The 23,233-nt window shown below is 38.6% G+C and overlaps 2 protein-coding genes across 2 annotated transcripts in view; one reads left to right on the plus strand and one right to left on the minus strand.

Annotated features, from left to right (window-relative positions):
• The window catches only part of C3H4orf17 (chromosome 3 C4orf17 homolog), a 334,730-nt gene that overhangs the window by 182,141 nt on the left and 129,356 nt on the right, over positions 1–23,233 (plus strand). The window lies entirely within an intron of this gene.
• Positions 340–21,308, minus strand: LOC118542481 (alcohol dehydrogenase E chain). Its single transcript, XM_036102701.2, has 9 exons — positions 20,448–21,308; positions 11,238–11,339; positions 10,609–10,747; positions 9,228–9,315; positions 8,912–9,131; positions 6,677–6,937; positions 4,715–4,850; positions 3,724–3,862; positions 340–546 (listed from the first exon to the last, which is right to left on the minus strand). The coding sequence occupies exons 1-9, from the start codon at positions 20,463–20,465 to the stop codon at positions 522–524; spliced, it is 1,128 nt and encodes a 375-aa protein (XP_035958594.2). The 5' UTR covers positions 20,466–21,308; the 3' UTR covers positions 340–521.

Raw genomic sequence — 23,233 nt, forward strand, 5'->3', positions numbered from 1 at the left:
AGTAGCTCATGTGTATGTTGGGAGGAATAATATAAAGTATAATGAAGACCTCCTCCCCTAGGTTTCAGTGACTAAGGGTGGCACAGGTACAAGAAATTCAAGAAGTCAAAGAAATACCTACCTTTCCTCAGTGGGAAAGATGCCATAATTCAACATGAGTAGAATGATTAAGAAGGAAAGTTTATTGGACTCAACTATGCAGCTAATGATTCACCTAGCTCTCACTTGTATTTTAAACATTGGCTTGAAAAAGGATTTCATATGAATTTTTGTTTCTTTTGGATAGCTCTCATGCATGATTTATTGATTGCATCTCTGAAGAACAGAATTAGTGATGATGTTTGGTTGTTCGTTTGGCTTGAAAAAGGATTTCATATGAATTTTTGTTTCTTTTGGATAGCTCTCATGCATGATTTATTGATTGCATCTCTGAAGAACAGAATTAGTGATGTTGTTTGGTTGCTCGTTCCAGAAGGTGCAGGAACCAAAAGACTGCTGCAAGTGAAGGCATTTGTATGGTCTCAGAATGTTAGGATGGTGCGGATGCTACAACAGGAAATAAAAGATATATTAATTGTTTTAATGTTCAGATAACCCACACTCTTCCACGTGAGAGTCCAAGGAACATTCACTGCTGTCTCAGTGAAAAGCTATCTGTGGTTCCACTACTTCATTTGCGTCCCTGTGCATTCATGTCAAGTAAAGTAGTACAGTGGGTCCCCTTTTGCTGGTTCTTTCTTGTGTGTTCTACTGCCTTGAGCTCAGTCATAACATCCTGAATATGACTGCCATTTAGGCTTCATTATATATAAACATCCTCAAAAAATCACTTTTGAGAGCATGCATATCTGGAATAATAATACAAAACAACAATGGGTAATGACATGTAATAAGTGTTTGCTATTTGTCACATAATCTGTAGATGCTTTTTGTGCATTTTATCATTGAAACCTCAACTGAAACAACCATGCTATCAGGCAGGTCCTAATGTTTCCATTTTAGAGATTAAAAATACTGAGAGAGAGGGTTATAACTTGTTCTAGGTCACATATCTAGTGTGGGGTGTGGGAATTTAAACCTCAAAATAAAGTTGCACAAATTACAAGATGATAGATAACTTGCTGGAAGGAACCATAATGTAATAAAGACCATCTTGAAGGCTTCATAGAGCTTTGATAAAGAAATGTTGAAGGATTCTTAGAAATATATAATAAAGTTGATTTGTATTCAGAAACTTCATTCTTATGGAGATCAGAAATTTAGCATTTACACTGGAACCAATGTCCTTCCTAAAAACTATCTTCTGATGGATATAAACTTTTAGAAAAAAATGGTCTTTGTGCCTTAAAAAAAAATATATATATATATACTTATATTTAATAAGGAAAATATATGTAATTTTAGAAACTGAGAGATAGTGTGAAGAAGAAAGTAAAAATTAGGACACCTGGGTGGCTCAGTCGGTTAAGTGTCTGCCTTCAGCTCAGGGCAGGATCCCAGAGTTCTGGGATCGAGTCCCGCATCGGGCTCCCTGCTTGGCAGGGAACCTGCTTCTCCCCCTGCCTGCCACTCCCCCTGCTTGTGTTCTCTCCCTCTCTCTCTCTCTGACAAATAAATAAAAACAAAATCTTAAAAAAAAAAAGTTAAAATTACCTGTAATCCCACACCTAGAGATAGTGTTAATATTTTCTTGCATTTTGATCAATTTTTTTTCTAGACATATGTCAATTTTTTACTGCTCATATTGAAAACTTGGGGTCACATTGTATATATAAGTTTGTATTCTCAATTCTGTAACCTAAAATTACAATATAAGAATTTCCCAATTTAATGAAATAACTTCTTTTAAATGTACATTTCTAGTACATGGTTGGAATTTATTTAACCACTCCCTTAATGTTGGACTTTAGTATGTTTCCAAGTTTTGATACTATAGACAATAGATGGGCGTGCTTAAATAGATGTGTATTTGATTCTCTGATTATTTCTGTAGAATAGCTTCCCAGAAATGGAATTGCTGGGACAAGGGACCTAGGTTTTTTTTTTAAGGGTTTCTGATGCAAATTAACCAAATTGCTTTCCAGAAAAGATGTAATCTGGTGCTCTCGATAAGATTTGTCAGACAGCCCAGTATAATATGTTATGTGTGTGGGTGCTTAAGAACTTCTATTTAAAGTTGAAAACCTCATGAGAAGTGTGAGATAGCAGAAAAAGTGTGGGTGATGCTCCTAGAAGGTGGGAGTTACCTACAACTACCTATTACAAGTTGCACCTCATGTGGAAATGCAGATGACAAAATTCTTTTTAGGTGGTCATTATAGTTAAATGTTAGAGGTAGGAAATGGAATTGGCTTATTTTCCTAATCTTCGAAGAAAATATAAGACTTCAGCATTTAAAAGAGCATTCCCCTTTACAACACAGGCACACCTCACTCTGTTGCTCCTTGCAGATACTGCGTTCTTTGACGAATTGAAGGTTTGTGGCGACCCTGTGTTGAGCAAGTCTGCTGGTACTATTTTTTCCAACAGCATTTGCTCACTTCCTGTCTCTGGGTCACATTGTAGTAATTCTTACAATATTTCAAACTTTTTCATTCCTGTTATATTTGTTATGGGAACCTGTGATCAGTGATCTTTCCATGCTATTATGTAATTGTTTTGGGGCTATCACGAATGTGCCCATAGAAGATGATGAACTTAATCCATAAATATTGTGTGGATTCTGACTGCCACTGGCCATTCCCCTGTCTCCCTGTCTTTCCTGGGCCTATCACCTGAGACACAACAATACTGAAATTAGGCCAATTAATAACACTACAGGAGTCTCTAAGTGTTCTAGTGAAAGGAAGAACCAATCGATGTAACAAACTTTATTGCTGTCTTATTTTAATAAATTGCCACAGTCACCCCAAACTTGAGCAACCCCCAGGCTGATCAGTCAGCAGCCAGCACAACCCTCCACCAGCAAGAAGATTACCACTCACTGAAAGGTCAGATGATGGTTAGCATTTTTTAGCAACACAATATTTTTTAATTAAGGTATGTACATTGTTTTTTAGACATACTGCTCTTGTCCCTTACTAGACTATAACATAGTGTAAAAATAACTTTCATAAGCACTGGGAAAGCAAAAACTTCCTTTGACTCACTTTACTGCATATTCGCTTTATTGCAGTGGTCTGGAACTGAATCCACAATATGTCTAAGGTATGCCTATAATTTTTAGTTGTGAAAAGTTCTTTGTAAACTGAAAAAAATAATAATGGTGTTTTTTAATGAAAAAATTAGTGATATCTGTCTACGAAAAAAAAATCTCAAGGTAGCTCTACCTCCTTCCATAATGAAATAGGTCCTTAATATAAATTTACAGCCATTAATGGTCAACCTTTTTAGGTGGCCAGGCAGAGGCTGCAGTGACTTAGGTTATAATTAAGACTGTGTGACTCTGATTCTTTTTCCTTCCAAGGGTGACTATTCTCTTGTAAATAAAGCTGAGTGGCTCTGATCATTCAGAGTCCCTGTAACGAAAATAATTTGGTTTCAGTAGAACAGGAAGTACAAAGCAACTGTTTTAGTTTCTCACAATACCATCCATCTTAAATGTTCTATATCCAAAGACTGAACTACCAATGGAGAAACAAGGCATTCCAGTATTTTTTTCATTCTTTCACCTTTTTTCTCTATTGACCAATCCCCACCATAAAAAAGAAATTTAATATCTACCTCTTTCCAGAGCGAAGCAGGTCAAATCCTTCATTTATTTTTTCAAAAGGTAAAACATGGGTTATTAATGGATCCAGTGGAAACTTCTTAGCCATAAAATCAGCCACAAGTTTGGGGACAGAATCTTTACTCTTAAAGCCTGAAAAGAAAATGACATCATTGTAAGATTCAGCCATGGGTGAGAGGAGAATTGGAGAAGAGAATTTCCAAGCAGAATTTTTTTTTAAAAAGATTTTATTTATTTATTTGACACAGAGAGAGAGAGAGAGAGAGAGAGAGGCAGAGAGCAAGTACAAGCAGGGGGAGCAGCAGACAGAGGGAGAGGGAGAAGCAGGCTTCCCACTGAGCAAGGAGCCCGATGTGGGGCTCGATCCCAGGACCCTGGGATCATGACCTGAGCTGAAGGCAGACGCTTAACGGACTGAGCCACCCAGGAGCCCCTCCAAGCAGAATTAAGATGAAAGTTTCTAGAAAGTGCTACGTCCCACAGACTACTGTTACTGAGGCTAAGAAGAGATAGTGTTTCAATATCCTTTTGCCATGGTTAGACTTTTTTTTTTTTTAATCCACCTAGATAAACTAGAGTCCTTAATTATTAGCTCTCCCATAGAGAAATTATACTATTGGTGCTTATTCCCAAAGTCAAGGAGCAAATTTAGCAATTGCCTAAATTTAGGCGATGAGAGCATACATGAATGACTGCTGTGGATTTCTTGGGTCCTATGAGGTGTTTCAGTGCCTTGTGCCATCATGGGTATAAAAGAAGGGTACGGAAAGATTCTAGTTAGTTTATGGGAACACCAAAAAGTGTGTCTTGGGACCTTCTGTGTGCATCAGATCCATAAATGTAGTTGATTTAGAGCCTATAGCTACAAAGGGATTTTAATTTACTTTTTAACCATGTTGCTTTTTAAAACCTGGCTTTGTCACTTGTAAAAGGGAAGAACTCCTGAGGTTAATAAGAATTCAGCCATCAAGCCTAACTACATACCACCAAAAATTGCTCCTTTCCAGGTACGTCCGGTCAATAGCAACATGGGGCTCATAGAGAGATCTTGCGAATTAGGAGGTACTCCTACAATGACGCTTACACCATAGGACTCTTGACAGCAGGACAAGGCAGCCACCTGGAATAAAATTAATATTTAGCATCATTAAAGTGAATTTTCTGATAGTCCTCACTCATGATACATAGTATCATGCAATATTGATTTAGCTAGATTGTGAGTGTGTGCAGGGAAGAGATAACATCTTTTGTTTCTTTATTCCCCATTGTGCCTAGAATAGTGCTGTGGTTTTAGGAAATGCCCAGAAAATCTCTTTTTAATGAAACCAGTGGATAAATAAATTTGTGTATGCTTAATTCTTCCTTATAAAATAGTAGAGGCAAACATCATTACAAACATATCTATATAAAGTCTGATTCCTCAAGTAAAAGTAGTGTTTTGTCACCACATCGCTCTCAGTCTATGAATTGATTAAGTCATTTTTCATTTATTTGTCACGTAGATATTTTGAACTCAGTACTTTGAACCATGTGTTTTGATGGCAAACAAGATATAAGGTCAATTACATTACCAAAATTGGTCTCTTATTCACTTGGAACTTCTGGTCTCCTGGAATTTCAAAAGAAAGCCTTCCCCCTCCAGTCAAGTTTTTAAACATGTTCCATAGTAAGAGAATTTTTGAGGACCTCCCCCCACCCAGCAATATATAAGAATTAATCCTTTGATTTTGGAGTATGATGTATAGAAGACCAGGTATCCTCAGAACATGCGGCCGTTGTTCTGAGATATTTGGTATCTTTAAGTGAAGTAACAATCCAATTTCGCAGAAGAAAATAGAGGGAAAACAACAGAAAAAGGGCATAAGGAGAAATGCTACCACCCTGAATAAAGTTGGATTCTCTTGGAACTTCAGTCATCTGAAGTTGGCATATTGTCCCAAGTCAAGGCTACAAAGAGCTTTATTCTTAGGGTGGTGCTCCCTATAACCAACACTGCTGGGATTTACTGGAGAACCTCAAAAGGGGGATTTGTTTGTTTCTGGGGACTGTTTCAGTAGGATTCTAGAGAATTCTGGTTAGGTGGAATATAACTGGAGATGTGTTCCTCATTGCAATTGATGATATTTACAATTATTTGAAAGCAATGTTTTGTGTATTTCAAAGGTGTTGTAAACACTGTAAGGTCAGAAACAGTATTGCATATCAATAGCACTAGCTAACATTTATTGAGCTTACCATCTGACAGGTGGCACTGTGCTCAGTATTTTACATGCATTATCTCATGTAATTTATAAACAGTGCTATGAGATATGTATCTCTTAAATTTTTTTGGTGGAAAAATTTGTTGACTTTCTAAAGTATTCAGCCCAACACAGAGATATTGGGTGCTTCCTATGTGCCAGGCACTGTGCTGTCTACGGTGGCAGGATGGGGCAGTGTGCTGAATGGTAAAATGCAATTATTTTCTGTTAATAAATGATACTGGTCTAAAATGGCCATTATTCCCTCTGGCCATAGTATGATATATGAAAAGAAATGAAAATTTATTAAAATATAAAAAAAGTTAAAGTGTTAAAACCATTTTTGTTAAGAATGGGGGGAAAATCAAACTTGCCAATTTGAAAACAGAATTTATATTATCTATATTTACTTGAGTTTGGATTTTTTTACTAAAAGTTAACAAAGTAAATTTATAATGGCTTAATTAAAAAAAAAAGACCCTCTTTCCTCTCTCTAAGGGGAACTATTACTTGAGACAGATTTGCTTAGCTGATGGAATTAAGGATTTCTCATAGGAATAAACTGAATATCCCAAGTAACAGGAGATGGAAAATCACCATTCATAGTTTTTAAAATATTATTTATATATATTATTTATATTCTGATGCCTAAAACTACACTCTGGAATGTAGAAGCAGATATCTCAGGGTATTTCCTATTACATACCATGGTGTCAAGCCGCCCAATGACTTCAAATGAAAAATCCACACCGCCACCACTCATTTCCTTCAGCACGTCCTGGATGGGTTCCTTGTAGTCCTGAGGGCTGATACACTCAGTGGCACCCACCTCTTTGGCCTTTGCAAATTTGTCTTTGTTGATGTCCACCCCAATGATCCTGGCTGCTCCCGCTGCTTTACAGCCTATGATCACAGACAGGCCGACCCCTCCAAGGCCAAACACCGCACAGGTGGAGCCCTGGGTCACCTGTGTTTACAGAAAATGCAAAAATGGATTAAATAATGATTATTAGAAAGTGCCTAAGCTGCATAAAATGCCATGCCTTGTCCGTTACGGAGATGCTATTCAAACTCTTAGGTCCAACCTTCTGCCAAATCTCTTTTGGCTTTAGTTGCTTCGTGTTTAAATTAGGGGGGTTGAACTAGATGAGTGGTTCTCAAACTCTGCTGGACATTAGACTCACCTGGGGAGGTTTAAAATATCTCAATGCCCAGGTCCCAGCTCGTAACCAATTCCATCAGAATCTCTGTGGGTGGGACCCAGTTCCCAGGTGACTCCAATGGGAAGCCCAGGGTTGGAGCCAGTGGATTGGATGATCTTTAAGCTCTAAATGCCAGTGACTACCATCTTGAAGAGACTCTAATAGCTGAAATCCATTGACACCCAGCTTTATTATATCACACAGAGAAATGCAAGTTTTGGGAAATGAAATAATAAGTGGAAAAGATTATTCTGGGATACTGAAAAATAATCCAATCAAATTCTTAATAATTAGCTCCTTGGTTCATTAACTTTCAGTATCATGACCAGTATCACGAGAGCAGAAATTAGCTGTGAAACATAGAAAAGTTATCCTTAGCTTAGAGGAAAGCCTAAGAACAGGGGAAATTTAACAGATAACTAAGATAATACAGCTTGAGACTGCTGTGATCTTGTGGGTCGTTATCCCTGCTTTTAAGAATATACTAATAAACAATATGCACTGAAAAATTGGTCTGTATTTTATTAATGGCTGAGATTAATTATTACAAGTGCCCTCAGCTTCTGCTCTGTGTAGGCTCAGTTAGACCACCTGCTCAAACAGATGATGTAATTGCACAAGGGACTAAGCGCTAGAGCCACAGAAATTTGGAAAACAAGTGCTCTCGATTATTTAAATTGGCTAGGGACTGTTAGTAAACCTAAACTGCTATAGTCAGCCTTCATCATGGGTAAAATATTTCTCCTGTCCCAAGTAATCATTCTGTGGGATACAATACCACTTTTTACCTTGTTTAGAAAAATTTGAGACTTGTGATTGTGATTTAAAGGTAAAGGTAATTATGTATCATGGTTTAAGATTCAGCCAGAGTTTGGAGAGAAAAGCTAGTTGCAGCTCTCATACTAACCAGCTGTGAGATTTTGGGCAAATAGCTTTATGTCTTTAGGCCTCCATTTCATAAAATGAAGGAATACTGCTACATTTCCAACCTTTTGGGAAGAGGAGCCTTTAAAGAATTTCTCTTTAAAATCTACCACCTCTGACCTCTGTGTGTATGTGTGTGTGTGTGTGTGTGTGTGTGTGTTCATGGCAGGAGGCAAGATGTAAACAGTGAAATCCCCTAATGACTGGAATAAATGCAAAATGCATTATTGAAGCCTCATTACTTCCCTTATAGGGATCCACAGAGTGGGTGGGTTGGTGACTCTTGGTTTGGAGGTGTACCAGATAAGGCTTTGGAATCTACTGTTGATCCTAATTCTGGGAGTAGAGGATCCATGGACTAGATGCTCCTCAGAGGTGACCCCTTCATTTACTTCTGCTGCCTCAAAAGCTAGCAAAACCTACTATACCTGATGCATGTTGGTGCTTACAGTACAATAAATTACTAAATGAGCTCCCAGGTCTAAAACTCAGTAATCACATAAAGAACAAATATAGAAGAATAATTGTTGAAAATTATATCTTTACTTTTTTTAAACTAAGCATTAATAGCTTTTTCATCTGTGACAAACATAAATTTTCTAGGAAATGCTCCTCAATTCCTGCTGGTGCCATTTTCCCCAATCATAACTGATATCCTAAATTTTGTAGAGTATATCAGTGTTATTGTGGTAACAGGGTGGAAAGCTACCAGTAAATCTATGAAAAACGATCTCTGATTACTTTGAGAAATTGCTGTCCTTTTAGTTCCTGATAGTCTGAGTACAACCGGTTTTATCATCCATTGTCATTCCTACCTTGGCAATGTTGATTGCAGACCCATAACCAGTAGAAAATCCACAGCCAATGAGACAGACTTTCTCCAATGGTGAGGCCGCATCAATCTTGGCCACTGCAATCTCATCCACCACCATGTACTGGGAGAAGGTGCTGGTGCCGATGAAATGGTAGATGGGCTTTCCTCTGCAGGTGAACCTGGTAGTACCATCCTGCATGATCCCCCGAGGTGTGCTCAGACTGGCCAATACAACACATAGACACACAGGGCATGAAACAGGAACATAACTGATGCACAAATCCATTGGTTGTGTAAAGAGAGTATCAGAAACTTACTCATTTTTCAAGCAGAAGTTGCCTTGTGGGTGTTTACAAACAATGCATTTTCCACACTGGGGAGTAAAGAGTGGAATGACTTTGTCACCTGGAGGGTATAAAACACATTCTTCTTAAATTTCTACCCCGGAATTCATAGAGCAAGAACTGGAAGCTTATGTGTATGTGTTAGAGGTGTGTGTCTTTGAAAAATCTCCAATAGATAGAATTCATGCACCACCACGTCACCGGTCAGTGCCTGCCAGCACCGTTAATGGTTTGGGTTTGTATGTACCTGAAGATTCCCAAAGAGGAAATACAAATATCGGGAACAACGTGGATTTAAAAGACTGTTGCTCCTGTATTAATAGTTCTCTTTCGTTGTGTGCCTTTTCTCTTGGGGGTTTTATACATATCATCTCATAAATCCTTGACAATTAAACCTTAAATATTCTCACTGTAACTGTAAATATAAATGTTAGCTGTGATCAGGCTGCCATCATTCCACCAGATGCCTGGGGGATCCGGTAGTTTGTAATAGTTTGGGACAAAGTAAAAATGAGTATTGGCTTTTCAAAGTGACTGTGCTTTTAGGGTTTTCATTTTGTTTTGTTTTTTAAGGGAAAACTAACAAAAATGGGACAAAGAAGAATTCAAGAAATCCCTCTGTCAACCTCAACAATGAGTTAGGCACTCTCTTTGAGGATAAAAACTGACTTTCAGATGTTTGTAGCTGGCAACTTAATTGGTAAATTATTTTTTCTGCTTTGGTAGAACGAAAAGTAAGTGTGTCATTTATTATTAATTTATTTCTAACTAAAGGAAATATTAAGAGCTGAAACTCAAACCAGACGATTTATTTTATTATTTTCTGTTCACAGGCCAATTAAGTATATGGTAAGGGAGAGGCCACATTTACTGGTAGAGTTCTTCCCACCTAAGAGGAGATCATGTTGATTTAATCATAGCCTCATGGCTTCCATCCTGTGAAATCAGCAAGGAACAGTTTCCATACACTGATTTGGAGGCTCAGGACATAGACTTATTTTTTCTTATTTTGTATCATTTATAGTTCTCTTTGGACCTGACAGAAGACAGTACTCAGCAACACTAAGATGGAAATTATTTGTTTATGAACTCTAACTTTGGCAGGCACTGCATTTATTTCGATCCTTATGTGTCCCTGGGATCTAACCTGGTGCCTGACATCAATAGGCACTTGCTAAAGGAGAGAATTTATGAGTGCATGAATACACACATGTCTGAGTCAGGCAGGGAGGGAAGAAAGGAGGAGACCTATGTTCCAGTCCCAGCTCTGCCATGACCTTCTGCAAGGTCTTTCCAGGCTGGATGATCTTGGGGTCCTGAACTGAGGTATATTCCCTAAGTGTGAATTCTGTACCTGGTTTTACTGTAGTCACCCCTTCTCCAATGCTTTCCACAATGCCGGCTGCCTCATGGCCCAAGATCATAGGGAGAGGTGTGATGAATGTTCCACTAACCACGTGATCATCGGAGCGACAGATTCCTGAGGCCACCATCTATAGGGTAAAGGGAGGATGATTAGATTTAGAAAAGATTAGGACCCTTTCCTTTTCCTCATCAAACAATTTGGAATAGTCTGTGAAATAATTGTTTCTGAAATATTTAAGTCTTATTTAATATACAAGAATGTATCCATTTTTATAGAAGTAGAAATTGCAGCTTAGCACTAGGAAAATTGTCACTTAAGTTCTACCATCTGATGCTAATTGATTTTGACATCTTGATGTATATCCCTTTGCACTTTTTTTCCTGTACAAACACACAAGTTCTTTTTTATTTTATTAGGATTATACTGTATATACTCTTTGATTCCTTTTTAAAAATTTGACGATTTGTATTTATATCTTTCTTTGACAATAAATGTAATTCCCATGTTTGGATCACCATATAAAAAGTGTCTCTTAATGGATTTTTGCTTATTTCCATTTTTACCATTTTCTGAATTTTTTAAACCTAAAACCAAATAGAAATGGAAAAATGTTTCACCTTAATACGAACTTCATGGGCCTTAGGGGGTGCAACCTCCACCTCCTCAATGGAAAAGGGTTTCTTTATCTCCCATAGCACAGCTGCTTTGCATTTGATTACCTGGAAATTGAATAGAAAGATGATACCAGTTTTTCCCCACTTTTAAAGTCAGGGAGAGTGACTTTCATTTTTTTACGTGCAACATCTAGCCCCATGTCTGGAACCTAACAAGGGTTCCATAGAAATGAAGAACCGCTGATTTACAAAGAGAATAAAAATACCTTTTAAACAATAGGCAAAGCAATAACATAAGGAAAGAGAAACAGAATTAACTATAATGAAACATTGAGACAAAAGGGAATATATTCTTTTAGACCATCTTAATGTTGGTTTTTCTTCTCCAAGGGTTGTTTCTTCCTGATATTTCTTTTTTTTTTTTTTTTTAATTTTATTGTGTTATGTTAGTCACCATACAATACATCATTGGTTTTTGATGTGGTGATCCACGATCCATTGTTTTCGTATAACACCCAGTGCTCCATGCAGTACGTGCCCCCCTTAATACCCATGACCGGGCTAACCAATCCCCCCTCCCCCCTCCCCTCTAAAACCCTGTTTGTTTCTCAGAGTTCATAGTCTCTCATGGTTCATCTCTCCCTCCAATTCCGCCCCCCCATTTTTCCCTTCCTTCTCCTAATGTCCTCCATGCTATTCCTTATGTTCCACAGATAAGTGAAACCATATGATAATTGACTTTCTCTGCTTGACTTATTTCACTTAGCATAATCTCCTCCAGTCCCATCGATGTTGATGTAAAAGTTGGGTATTCATCCTTTCTGATGGCTGAGTAATATTCCATTGTATATATGGACCACATCTTCTTTATCCATTCATCTGTTGAAGGGCATCTCAGCTCTTTCCACAGTTTGGCTATTGCGGACATTGCTGCTATGAACATTGGGGTGCATATGGCCCTTCTTTTCACTACATCTGTGTCTTTGGGGTAAATCCCCAGGAGTGCAATTGCTTGGTCATAGGGTAGCTCTATTTTGAATTTTTTGAGGCACCTCCACACTGTTTTCCAAAGTGGCTATACCAACTTGCATTCCCACCAACAGTGTAAGAGGGTTCCCCTTTCTCCACAACCTCTCCAACATTTGTTGTTTCTTTCCCTGTCCATTTTTGCCATTCTAACTGGTGTAAGGTGGTATCTCAATGTGGTTTTGATTTGGATTTCCCTGATGGCTAATGATGATGAACATTTTTCATGTGTCTGTTAGCCATTTGTATGTCTTACTTCAGAGAAGTGTCTTTTCATATCTTCTGCCCACTTTTTGACTTGATTATTTGTTTTTTGGGTGTTGAGTTTGAGAAGTTCTTTATAGATCTTGGATACCAGCCCTTTATCTGTAATGTCATTTGCAAATATCTTCTCCCATTCTGTGGGTTGCCTCTTTGTTTTGTTGACTGTTTCCTTTGCTGTGCAGAAGCTTTTTATCTTGATGAAGTCCCAAAAGTTCATTTTTGCTTTTGTTTCACTAGCTTTTGGAGATGTATCTTGAAAGAAGTTGCTGTGGCCGATGTCAAAGAGGTTACTGCCTATGTTCTCCTCTAGGATTTTGATGGATTCCTGTCCACATTGAGGTCTTTCATCCACTTTGAGTTTATCTTTGTGAATGGTGTTAGAGAATGATCGAGTTTCATTCTTCTGCATATAGCTGTCCAATTTTCACAGCACCATTTATTGAAGAGACTGTCTTTTCTCCATTGCATGTTTTTTCCTGCTTTGTCAAAGATTATTTGACCATAGAGTTGAAAGTCCATATCTGGGTTCTCTATTCTGTTCCATTGGTCTATATGTCTGTTTTTGTGCCACTACCATGCTGTCTTGGTGATCACAGCTTTGTAATATAGCTTGAAATCGGGCAACGTGATGCCCCCAGCTTTGTTTTTCTTTTTCAACATTTCCTTGGCGATTCGGGGTCTTTTCTGGTTCCATACAAATTTTAGGATTGTTTGTTCCAGCACTTTGAAAAATGTCATTGGAATTTTGATCGGGATGGCATTGAAGGTATAGATTGCTCTGGGTAGCAGAGACATTTTAACAATGTTTATTCTTCCAATCCATGAGCATGGAATATTTTTCCATCTTTTTGTGTCTTCTTCAATTTCTTTCATGAGTGTTTTGTAGTTCCTAGAGTATAGATCCTTTACCTCTTTGGTTAGGTTTATTCTGAGGTATCTTATGGTTTTTGGTGCTATTGTAAATGGAATCGTTTCTCTAATTTCTCTTTCTACAGTTGCGTTGTTAGTGTATAAGAAAGCAACTGATTTCTGTGCATTGATTTTGTATCCTGCAACGTTCCTTAATTGCTGTATGAGTTCTCGTAATTTGGGGGTGGAGTCTTTTGGGTTTTCCACATAAAGTATCATGTCACCTGTGAAAAGAGAGAGTTTGACTTCTTTGCCAATTTGAATGCCTTTTATTTCTTTTTGTTGTCTGATTGCTGTTGCTAGGACTTCTAATACTATGTTGAACAATAGTGGCGAGAGTGGGCATCCTTGACATGTTCCTGATCTTAAGGGAAAGGCTCTCAGCTTTTCCCCATTGAGGATGATATTCCCTGTGGGTTTTTCATAGATGGATTTTATGAACTTGAGGAATGTTCCCTCTATTCCTATACTCTGGAGAGTTTTAATCAGGAAAGGATGCTGTATTTTGTCAAATGCTTTTTCTGCATCAATTGAGAGGACCATATGGTTCTTCTCCCTCCTCTTATTAATGTGTTCTATCACATTGATTGATTTGTGAATGTTGAACCACCCTTGCATCCCGGGGATAAATCCCACTTGATTGTGGTGGAGGATCCTTTTAATGTATTGTTGGATCCTATTAGCTAGGATTTTGTTGAGGATTTTGGAATCCATATTCATCAGGGATATCGGTCTGAAATTCTCCTTTTTGATGGGGTCTTTGCCTGGTTTGGGGATTAAGGTAATGCTGGCCTCATAGAATGAGTCTTGAAGCTTTCCTTCTGTTTCTATTTTTTGAAACAGCTTCAGTAGAATAGGTATTATTTCCTCTTTGAATATTTGGTAGAATTCCCCAGGGAATCCATCAGGCCCTGGACTCTTGTTTTTTGGGAGGTTTTTGATCACTGCTTCAATCTCGTTACTGGTTATTAGCCTATTCAGGTTGTCAATTTCTTCCTGTTTCAGTCTTGGCAGCTTATAGGTTTCCAGGAAGGCCTCCATGTCATCCAGATTGCTCAGTTTATTGGCATATCGTTGTTGATAATAATTTCTAATAATTGTTTCTATTTCCTTGGTGTTAGTCGTGATCTCTCCCCTTTCATTCATAATTTTATTAATTTGGGTCCTTTCTCTTTTCTTTTGGATATCTGGCCAGTGGTTTATCGATCTTATTAATTCTTTCAAGGAACCAACTTCTAGTTTCGTTGATCTGATCTACTGTGTTTCTGGTTTCTAATTCATCGATTTCTGCTCTAATTTTAATTATTTCTCTTCTAATGCGTGGCTTAGGCATCGTTTGTTGCTTTTTCTCTACTTCTTTAAGGTGTAGAGTTAGTTGGTGAATTCGGGATTTTCTATTTTTTTGAGTGAGGCTTGGATGGCTATGTATTTCCCCCTTAGGACCGCCTTTGCAGTATCCCATAGGTTTTGGACCAGTGTGTTTTCATTCTCATTGATTTCCATGAATTGTTTAAGTTCTTCTTTGATTTCCTGGTTGACCCAAACATTCTTGAGCAGAGTGGTCTTTAGCTTCCAAGTGTTTGAATTTCTGCCAAATTTTTTCTTGTGATTGAGTTCCAGTTTTAAAGCATTGTGGTCTGAGAATATGCAGGGAATAATCTCAATCTTTTGGTATTGGTTGAGACCTGATTTGTGACCCAGTATATGGTCTATTCTGGAGAAAGTTCCATGCACGCTCGAGAAGAATGAGTATTCTGTTGTTTCAGGGTGGAATGTTCTGTAAATATCTGTGAGGTCCATCTGGTCCAATGTATCATTCAAAGCTCTTGTTTCCTTGTTGATTTTCTGCTTAGATGATCTGTCCAATGCTGAGAGTGGAGTATTGAGGTCTCCTACAATTAACATATTGTTATCAATATGACTCTTTATTTTGGTTAACAGTTGGCTTATGTAGATGGCTGCTCCCATGTTGGGGGCATAGATATTTACAATTGTTAGATCTTCTTGTTTTATAGACCCTTTAAGAATGATATAGTGTCCTTCTGTGTCTCTAATTACAGACTTTAGTTTAAAATCTAATTTGTCTGATATAAGAATTGCTACCCCAGCTTTCTTTTGAGGTCCGTTGGCATGGAAGATGGATCTCCATCCCTTCACTTTCAGTCTGGATGTATCTTTAGGTTCAAAATGAGTCTCTTATAGACAGCATATGGATGGGTCCTGTCTTTTTATCCAATCTGCAACCCTGTGCCGTTTTATGGGAGCGTTTAGGCCATTCATGTTGAGAGTGATTATTGAAAGATATGAATGAATTGTAATCATGTTGCCTGTGAAGACATTGTTTTTATAGATTGTCCCTGTAAATTTCTGTTCTATATCACTCTTGGGGTCTTTCTCCTCTTATAGAACCCCCCTTAATATTTCTTGCAGGGCCGGCTTAGGGGTCACATATTCTTTCAGTTTCTGCCGGTCATGGAAGTTCTGCATCTCTCCATCCATTCTGAATGACAGCCTTGCCGGATAAAGTATTCTTGGCTGCATGTTCTTCTCATTTAGTACCCTGAATATGTCTTGCCAGCCCTTTCTGCCTTGCCAGGTCTCTGTGGATAGGTCTCACGTTATTCTGATGTTCCTCCCTCTGTACATAAGGAATCTCTTCCCCCTAACTGCCCTTAGGATGGTTTCCTTGGTTCTAAGATTTGCAAGTTTTACTATTACATGCCGGGGTGTTGGCCTGTTTTCCTTGATCTTGGGAGGGGTCCTCTCTGCCTCTAGGACGCGAATGTTTGTTTCATTCCCCAGATTAGGGAAGTTCTCAGCTACGATTTGCTCAAATACATCTTCTAGTCCTCTCTCTCCACTCCCTCCGGGATTCCAATTATTCTGACATTGGAATGCTTCATGGTGTCACTTATTTCTCTGATTCTATTTTCATGGATTCTGAGTTGTTTTTCCCTGGTCTTCTCTTTTCCCTTTTTATCTATTATATCATCTTCCAGGTCGCTTATTTGCTCTTCTGCCTCAGTTACCCTAGCTGTTAGATTATCTAGATTGAATTGGATCTCATTGATAGCATTTTTAAGTTCTGCCAATTCAGCTTTCATTTCTGCCCTTAGAGACTCTATGTTGCCATTAATTGATTTCTCCATTCTAGCCATTGTCTTCACAATTGCTAGCCTGAATTCCATCTCCGACATCTTGGTTATATCTGCATCCATTTGTAAATCTGCAGCATAAGTCATAATCTCTGAGTCTTTTCTATTTTGGGGCTTCCTCCTCCTAGTCATTCTGTTGATGGGTGTTTGAGGGAATGTATAGAGTCCAAATTATTGACTAGAACCCAAGCAAGATGCACCTGTTTTCTTGGGACCTTAGAGTTGCTGGCCTCTTGTTTTCCCAGCCTGTCTTCTGCAGGAAGGGCCTGCCATGCTGTTACTCAGGTAACCCTGTTTGGGCGGTGTTGCCCTGCCCCCCTGTGGCGGGGGATGGGCTCACCAGGAATCAGTCTTTGGGACTTTTGTTCTCTGGCGGCTTTCCCTGGTGGCTTTCCGCGTCTCTTCCGCGAGTCAGAGCAGAAGAGACCGTTTCCAACCCTCTGCCTCAGAGCAGAGAGACCGCAGTCTGTTCTTCAGTGAGCTCTCCAGGCCACACCGTCTCCGTTTCTGTCCATGCTGCTATAAACTGCAGCGTCCTGGGTTGTGCGCCCCTCCGCAGCACCTCCAGTCCTGCCTCCAGGTCGGGGCACGTCTCTGCCCTTTGTGCTTCTAAAACCGCCAGCCACTCCCAGTTCGCGCGCGCGACCCCGCCAATCCGGGTTTCCGTCCCGGGGGCTGCCCTAGAATCCTTTTCCTGCCGCTACCAGTCTGCGAGTCTGTGCCCCGTCCCCAGCGCGCGAGGCTGTCGCTCACCCGCGGTGTAGGATCCCCATGGCCAGGCACCCTCCCACTGCCGTTTATCCTCCGATATCTGCCGGCAGAATCACGGCTCCCCGCTTCGTACCTCGAAACCAACCGCCTAGGATATTCTGTTTGTAGAGATCCAGATCTTCTTACATCTCAGGCTGGTTTCGTGGGTGCTCAGAGTGGTCTGGTAGATATCCAGCCCAATTCCGGGGACCAGTTGAAATAGGGTCCCCTACTCCTCCATCATCTTTCCCTCCTCCCTCTTCCTGATATTTCTTAATGTGGTCCTTAAATCGATTGTTTACCCACAACTGTTGGCTAGTGCATGAAGTTCTAAATCAACATAATTTTGCTGACAGGTATAGTGCTGTTCACATAAAATCTATTGCCCTCTTGCTCAATTCTCTGCTGAAGCCCAAACAATCTAACTTTATGATTTCATTTGCACATTTGCCTCCCTGTCTAGGATGCCTTCTCTTTCTCTATTTGCCTGTTCTCTTCCTTTGACTTTGTTTTCCCTACTGCTTGTGTGTGCTACTTGTTTGCATCACTCATTTGACAGTTAGCTTTGGTAGTGCTGTTTTCATCAAATGTATGTGTAGAAATTCCTTCCAGATTAGATTTGCAACAAAAATTGCAGAAGTTACAGCTGTATACACCCACTCACACATACCCACACATGCACGTATATATTTAAAAATGAGAGAATGGTGTGCTGGAATTTCTAGCTAGCACAGCTTACCCATGAAGGTTCTGAAAAATAAGAAGTTGAAAACATGTTCTTAGTGCTTGGGAATGTAATATAAAACCTGTCTTCTTTGTTGCAAAGCTTATACAGTTAAGGGAGTTTTTCCTAGAAAGAATTGGCATAATTGCAAATATGATAAAAAAAATCTTCAATAGAAATTTATCCTTTTGACAATTCATTTTCATTATTTATATGTCAAATCCTCCCACTTTGCAAGGTTTTTGCTATGATCAATGCCACAAAAATGTGAAAGTTCTTGGAAATAATACACTAATGGTAGATAGATCCTAATTATAGGGTTCTGTTCTGGGCGAGTTACATGCTTGATCTTTAAACCTCACAATGATGGTACCAAGGAAATATTATTGAATTTTTGGTCTTATTTTACAGATAAAAAGATTGAGGCTCAATTGACTCAGTAATTAACTGAGTAATTTTCCCAAAGTCACAAAGCTGGCTGTCCAGAGAATTAAGATCAATCCAACTTAAAAAAAAAAAAATCACCCAACTTTATTTTTTTACTACCCCATGGGTAGTGAAAGATTAACAAAGGTTAAATAATAATAACAGCAACAATAATAATAGCAGTGACTAACATTTATTGAATTATTTCTATGTACCAGGCACTATTCTAAGTGCTTTACAGTATTAATTTATTAAATTCTCACAACCACCTTATAAAATAGGTATCATTATTATCTCTTAGCATCTGAGGAGAATATAATACAGGAAGGGTAAACAAAAATGGTGTTGTCACAAAGCTAAAAGTGATTGATGTGGCATCCGAAGGGGGAGGATTGTGTTCATTTAGTTTACACTTTTGCTCTCTGACCCTTCTTTTAAGCTGAGTTTTGGCATATTTAATTTTCCTTTTTCCTAACTCTTCTTCATTTGAAATGTAATGCTATTGTAAAGGCTAACCAGTAATGAGTGAAAATAAAGAGAGTTGCAAGGAGAAAACCGACGGTTGGCGACCTGTGTGATTTCCTGCCGATCTTACTGATACAGGAGTGTTGTGTCACAGTGTGTGTAGAAACCTCAGAATCTTTAAGTTATCATAGCAAGATAGTATATTGTGTGATCCACTCCTAACATAACACATGTACTGGAAGCAGTTGCACAGGTTTTTGTAATTGAGTGAACAACATTAATTGCTTATGTTGAATAACCACATGCATTTCTCTGTCCCTGCGAGCACATTGAACAAATAAACATGAATCCATGGAAGACTTAGAATCAATTATCTGTGTTCCCAGTGCTAATAAGTGATTCAAACCGTATCACTGTTATTATTTTTTTGTAAAAAAAAAAATGGAAAGATATTCTTCCATAGGATTTCTATGGAAATTTCCTGGATTATGCCACAATAGGACCCTTTTAATTCAGAATTTGCATGTTGATGTTGGCTTGCTTAACCTTGATGATTCTAATGCTTTGAAATCAGCATGCCTTTTTTAAGAGATTTCATAGTAAGCTTCAAAGGATAAAGCCCTCTGAATCAAATTCCTCTCATAGAACTTTTGTGAGATCTAACTTCCCTGTGTTCCTAAAAATATGATTACAAAAAATAACACATTTAAATTATGGTTTCTTAATATAAAGATAACTTTTTGATTAAAAACATAGAATTTTAGGTTTGCAAATTATTCATGATTGGCCATAGCTCATTATTAATATATTGCACATTAATATAGGAAGTAAAGACTTTATTAGATACAGATGCTATTCATTCTTGATAAAGATATTTAGGAATAGCTTTTTTTTTTTTTTTAAGAAGTAGAAATTAAATTTAAAGATCACCCAATTCAACAGGAAAAAAAACTCCATTGGTTTTTACATGAAGCTTTGCCTGAACCAATTATTAAGACAATTTGAAAATTATTTTTTCCTTTTAATTGAACATACAGAGAGACAATGCATAAACAGATATTTTGCATTATTTCATGAAGGCACTTTTGGTTTCTTGCATGACCTCCGCAAGTTACAGCAAATGTTATAGGAAACATTAAATTGCCATTGTATAACCTTTAAAGTTAAATTCAGACAGGAAACTCAGCTGTATGAAGAGCGAATTTTTTTTAGAAAAAGTGTTGTGAAACTCAACTATAAATGTATTTATACTTCAAAATAGTTTATAAGAAATATGTCCCAGTGTTGTCACAGTCTATAAAACACTCTTAACAGAGGAATAGCCTATTTTCATTGTAATTTAGTAGAATTGCATATTGAAGCATATAGTGTAGATTGTATTTCAGTGTATATTGTTTCTAATTTATATGTAAATTTGAAATTATTCATTAATAGTATATTTCTTTGTGTATTATACAATATTTCCCCAAAAGTAAAAAAACTTTTTTTGCTTACTTTTCCTGCTGTGCTCATGATTCCGTTTTGTCTTCAGGGCCAGAGACTGGTGAATTCTTACAGACTCTTTTCTGCTCAAGTACAGAAAGTTGATATATTACACAGATTGTTTGCTTGAGTTAACAACCCATTACACACACGTTATCTGAGGTCTTTAAGCCACACGCCTCAGCTTATTCTCCAGCGAAGTCAAATCAGAAAGAAAAGGTCACTGAGCCAGCGTTCAAACCTTGACTTTGTTTGCAATATGCCAATTTCAATTAATATCTTGATTTCATCAGGTTAAATATTTCCCTACACATAACATTTTAATCTCCCTCTTTTTCCTGGATTCTATATTTCTTATCTCTCAGCCCCACACAGGGTGTTCAGAGTTCTGTTTTCCCGTTGTGTGCACTCATCTCCAACTTCTAATCCACATATTGCATTCAGAGAAGAGAAGTAAGGAAGCAGCACAAATGATGTAGGACAGAGAGTGCTTCGAGCCAGAGGAACATGTTTGATTTAGCATTCTTTTCACAGCGGAGAAGTCACTGCAGTGCAGACAGCTGTCAGTCTCAGCAGAGGTGCTCACCATCTCTGGCATTTCTGCTCCGTGCGACAGAAATCAGCACTGACTGCACACCTCCCCATTCCAGGCACTCAGCTGGGCACAGTGGGGGACAGTGATGTATAAGAGGTGGCCTCTGCCTGTGCCAACAGGGAGTTTGGAGCAGTGGTTATGGCATGGCAGACCCCATCGTTGGATTCAGGCAGACCCTATCCTTACCAGCTGTGTGCACTTAACTGGCTTTGGCTTTAGTTTTCTTATTTATAAAATGAGGATGACTAAGCTCCTCAAGGAGTTGTCTGAGGAAAACTGAGATCATCCTTTTAAAGCGCTTAACAGGGAGCCTGAAACAGGGCAACCTTCGATGAATATTAGCTACTCGCTGAGGTTTCAGTGCTGACAACCTTACCACTTCCCTTTTGTTCTCCAAGCACTCTAGGGACCGAATGTTCTTAATGTTCTGTGTGGCTTCAACATGACTTTTGTGCTCTTTCAGCTTTCCAACAATTGTGCAATCAGTGTTCTCTATTAAATCCACTTTGTTTGAAATATAGTTTTCTATTTCCTTAACTGGAAACCGATATAGTTCTTGTCACCAAGAGTGGTCCCAGAAGCATATTCTCAAGTAAACAAAAGTATTTACACAGACTGAGTCGATGTCTTTGTAATGGTCACAGTTTGCTGAAATAGAAAGCACTGGAATGAGTATGTTTAAGGAGGTTGAGAAGGAAAATATCCATAATCATCAACAGAGGAGAAGTCAATAGAAGACTGACAGGGCCCAGTGGCTCTTTTCTATTATAGATTGAATGTAGGCCTGATCTGCAATGTTTTGCACACCTCCATGTGCCTTCCAGTAGTTTTCCGGAGCACTTGCAAGGTGTTCAAAATATAGTAGCTTTTGAATCCTTATAAAGTCACCAAAATGTTATGCTCAGCCATATACACCTATTTGCACAAGGCTGTGAAATTTGTTTTAGAATTCTCTTTATTTTGTATTCTATGAGTCCTAGAATATAACCAACTCTTTTGTCTCCATCATTTTTCTAGTTTTTGATTTTTTCATTTTCATTTTTACCAAAATTATACATGCCTATACGTATGCAAATTTTTTTTTTTTTTACAAAGCCTCTTAAGAGAAGCAGCAGTATTGACTTTCCTAATTCTTCCTACATTTACTCTTCCCTAGAAGCCACTGCTTTCAACTTTTGAAACTTATTATTTTGTTTTTTATTTCCACATCTCTAAGTTGCATGCCTAGATTCCTAACTTGGTTTTTCTTTGGGCATTTCTATTAACTTCCCATTTTGGAGGATGAAAATTTGGGGCAGTCATTACCACAAAAATACTCTACTTCTCTTCTGCTTCCCGAAGGAGTAACAATAATTTATATTATTAGGACTATGTAAATGCTGCTTACAGGTGAGCTGTGTAGTTTGCAATGTTTTTTTTTTTTTCCTTTACCTAAACAATCCTGTTTTCCCCTAGGGTTAAATATTGGGTTTTTAATTTTTTTAATTTTTTAAAAAGATTTTATTTATTTATTTGACAGAGAGAGAGCACACAAGCAGGGGGAGTGGCAGGCAGAGGGAGAAGCAGGCTCCCGCTGAGCAGGGAGCCCGACTGGGGACTCGATCCCAGAACTCCGGGATCATGACCTGAGCCGAAGGCAGCCGCTCAACCGACTGAGCCACCCAGGCACCCCAAATACTGGGTTTTTAAAAAACTAGCTTGGTTTTGTCTTTATACTTACAACCAATTCAATGCCCATAGCGTCTCCAGCGGTCTAATTCTCCACTTAAGACAAATAGGTGCATCAAGTATCCCACCAATTTTGTCTTGTAGAGAAATCCTGCCTGGAGTCTTGGACTTGCTCCAGAACGGCCTGGGTGTGCTCTGTCTCTGGGGCAACCTGCTGTACTTGATTCCTGGGGCTGCTGTAACAAATGATCACAAACTGAGGGCTTAACACAATGGAGGTTTATTTTCCCCCAGTTCTGGAGGCCCAAGATCTGAAGTCAGTATCACTGGGCTGAAATCAAGCATCAGCAGAGGTTCCAAGAGAGAATCCATTCCATGCTTTTTCCAGTTTCTGGTGGCTGCCGCATTCCCTGGCTTGTGGCCAGACACTCCAACCCTTTCCTTCCCTGCTCCTTCCTTCCTCCTCCTTCACGTTGTCTTTGGGAGCTTGTAGCATGTTCTGTTTATCCCCAGTAGCCTGCAGTTTTGCAATGAT

The sequence above is a fragment of the Halichoerus grypus genome, chromosome 3, assembly GCF_964656455.1.
Source record: "Halichoerus grypus chromosome 3, mHalGry1.hap1.1, whole genome shotgun sequence".
In the NCBI taxonomy this organism is placed as follows: Eukaryota; Metazoa; Chordata; class Mammalia; order Carnivora; family Phocidae; genus Halichoerus; species Halichoerus grypus.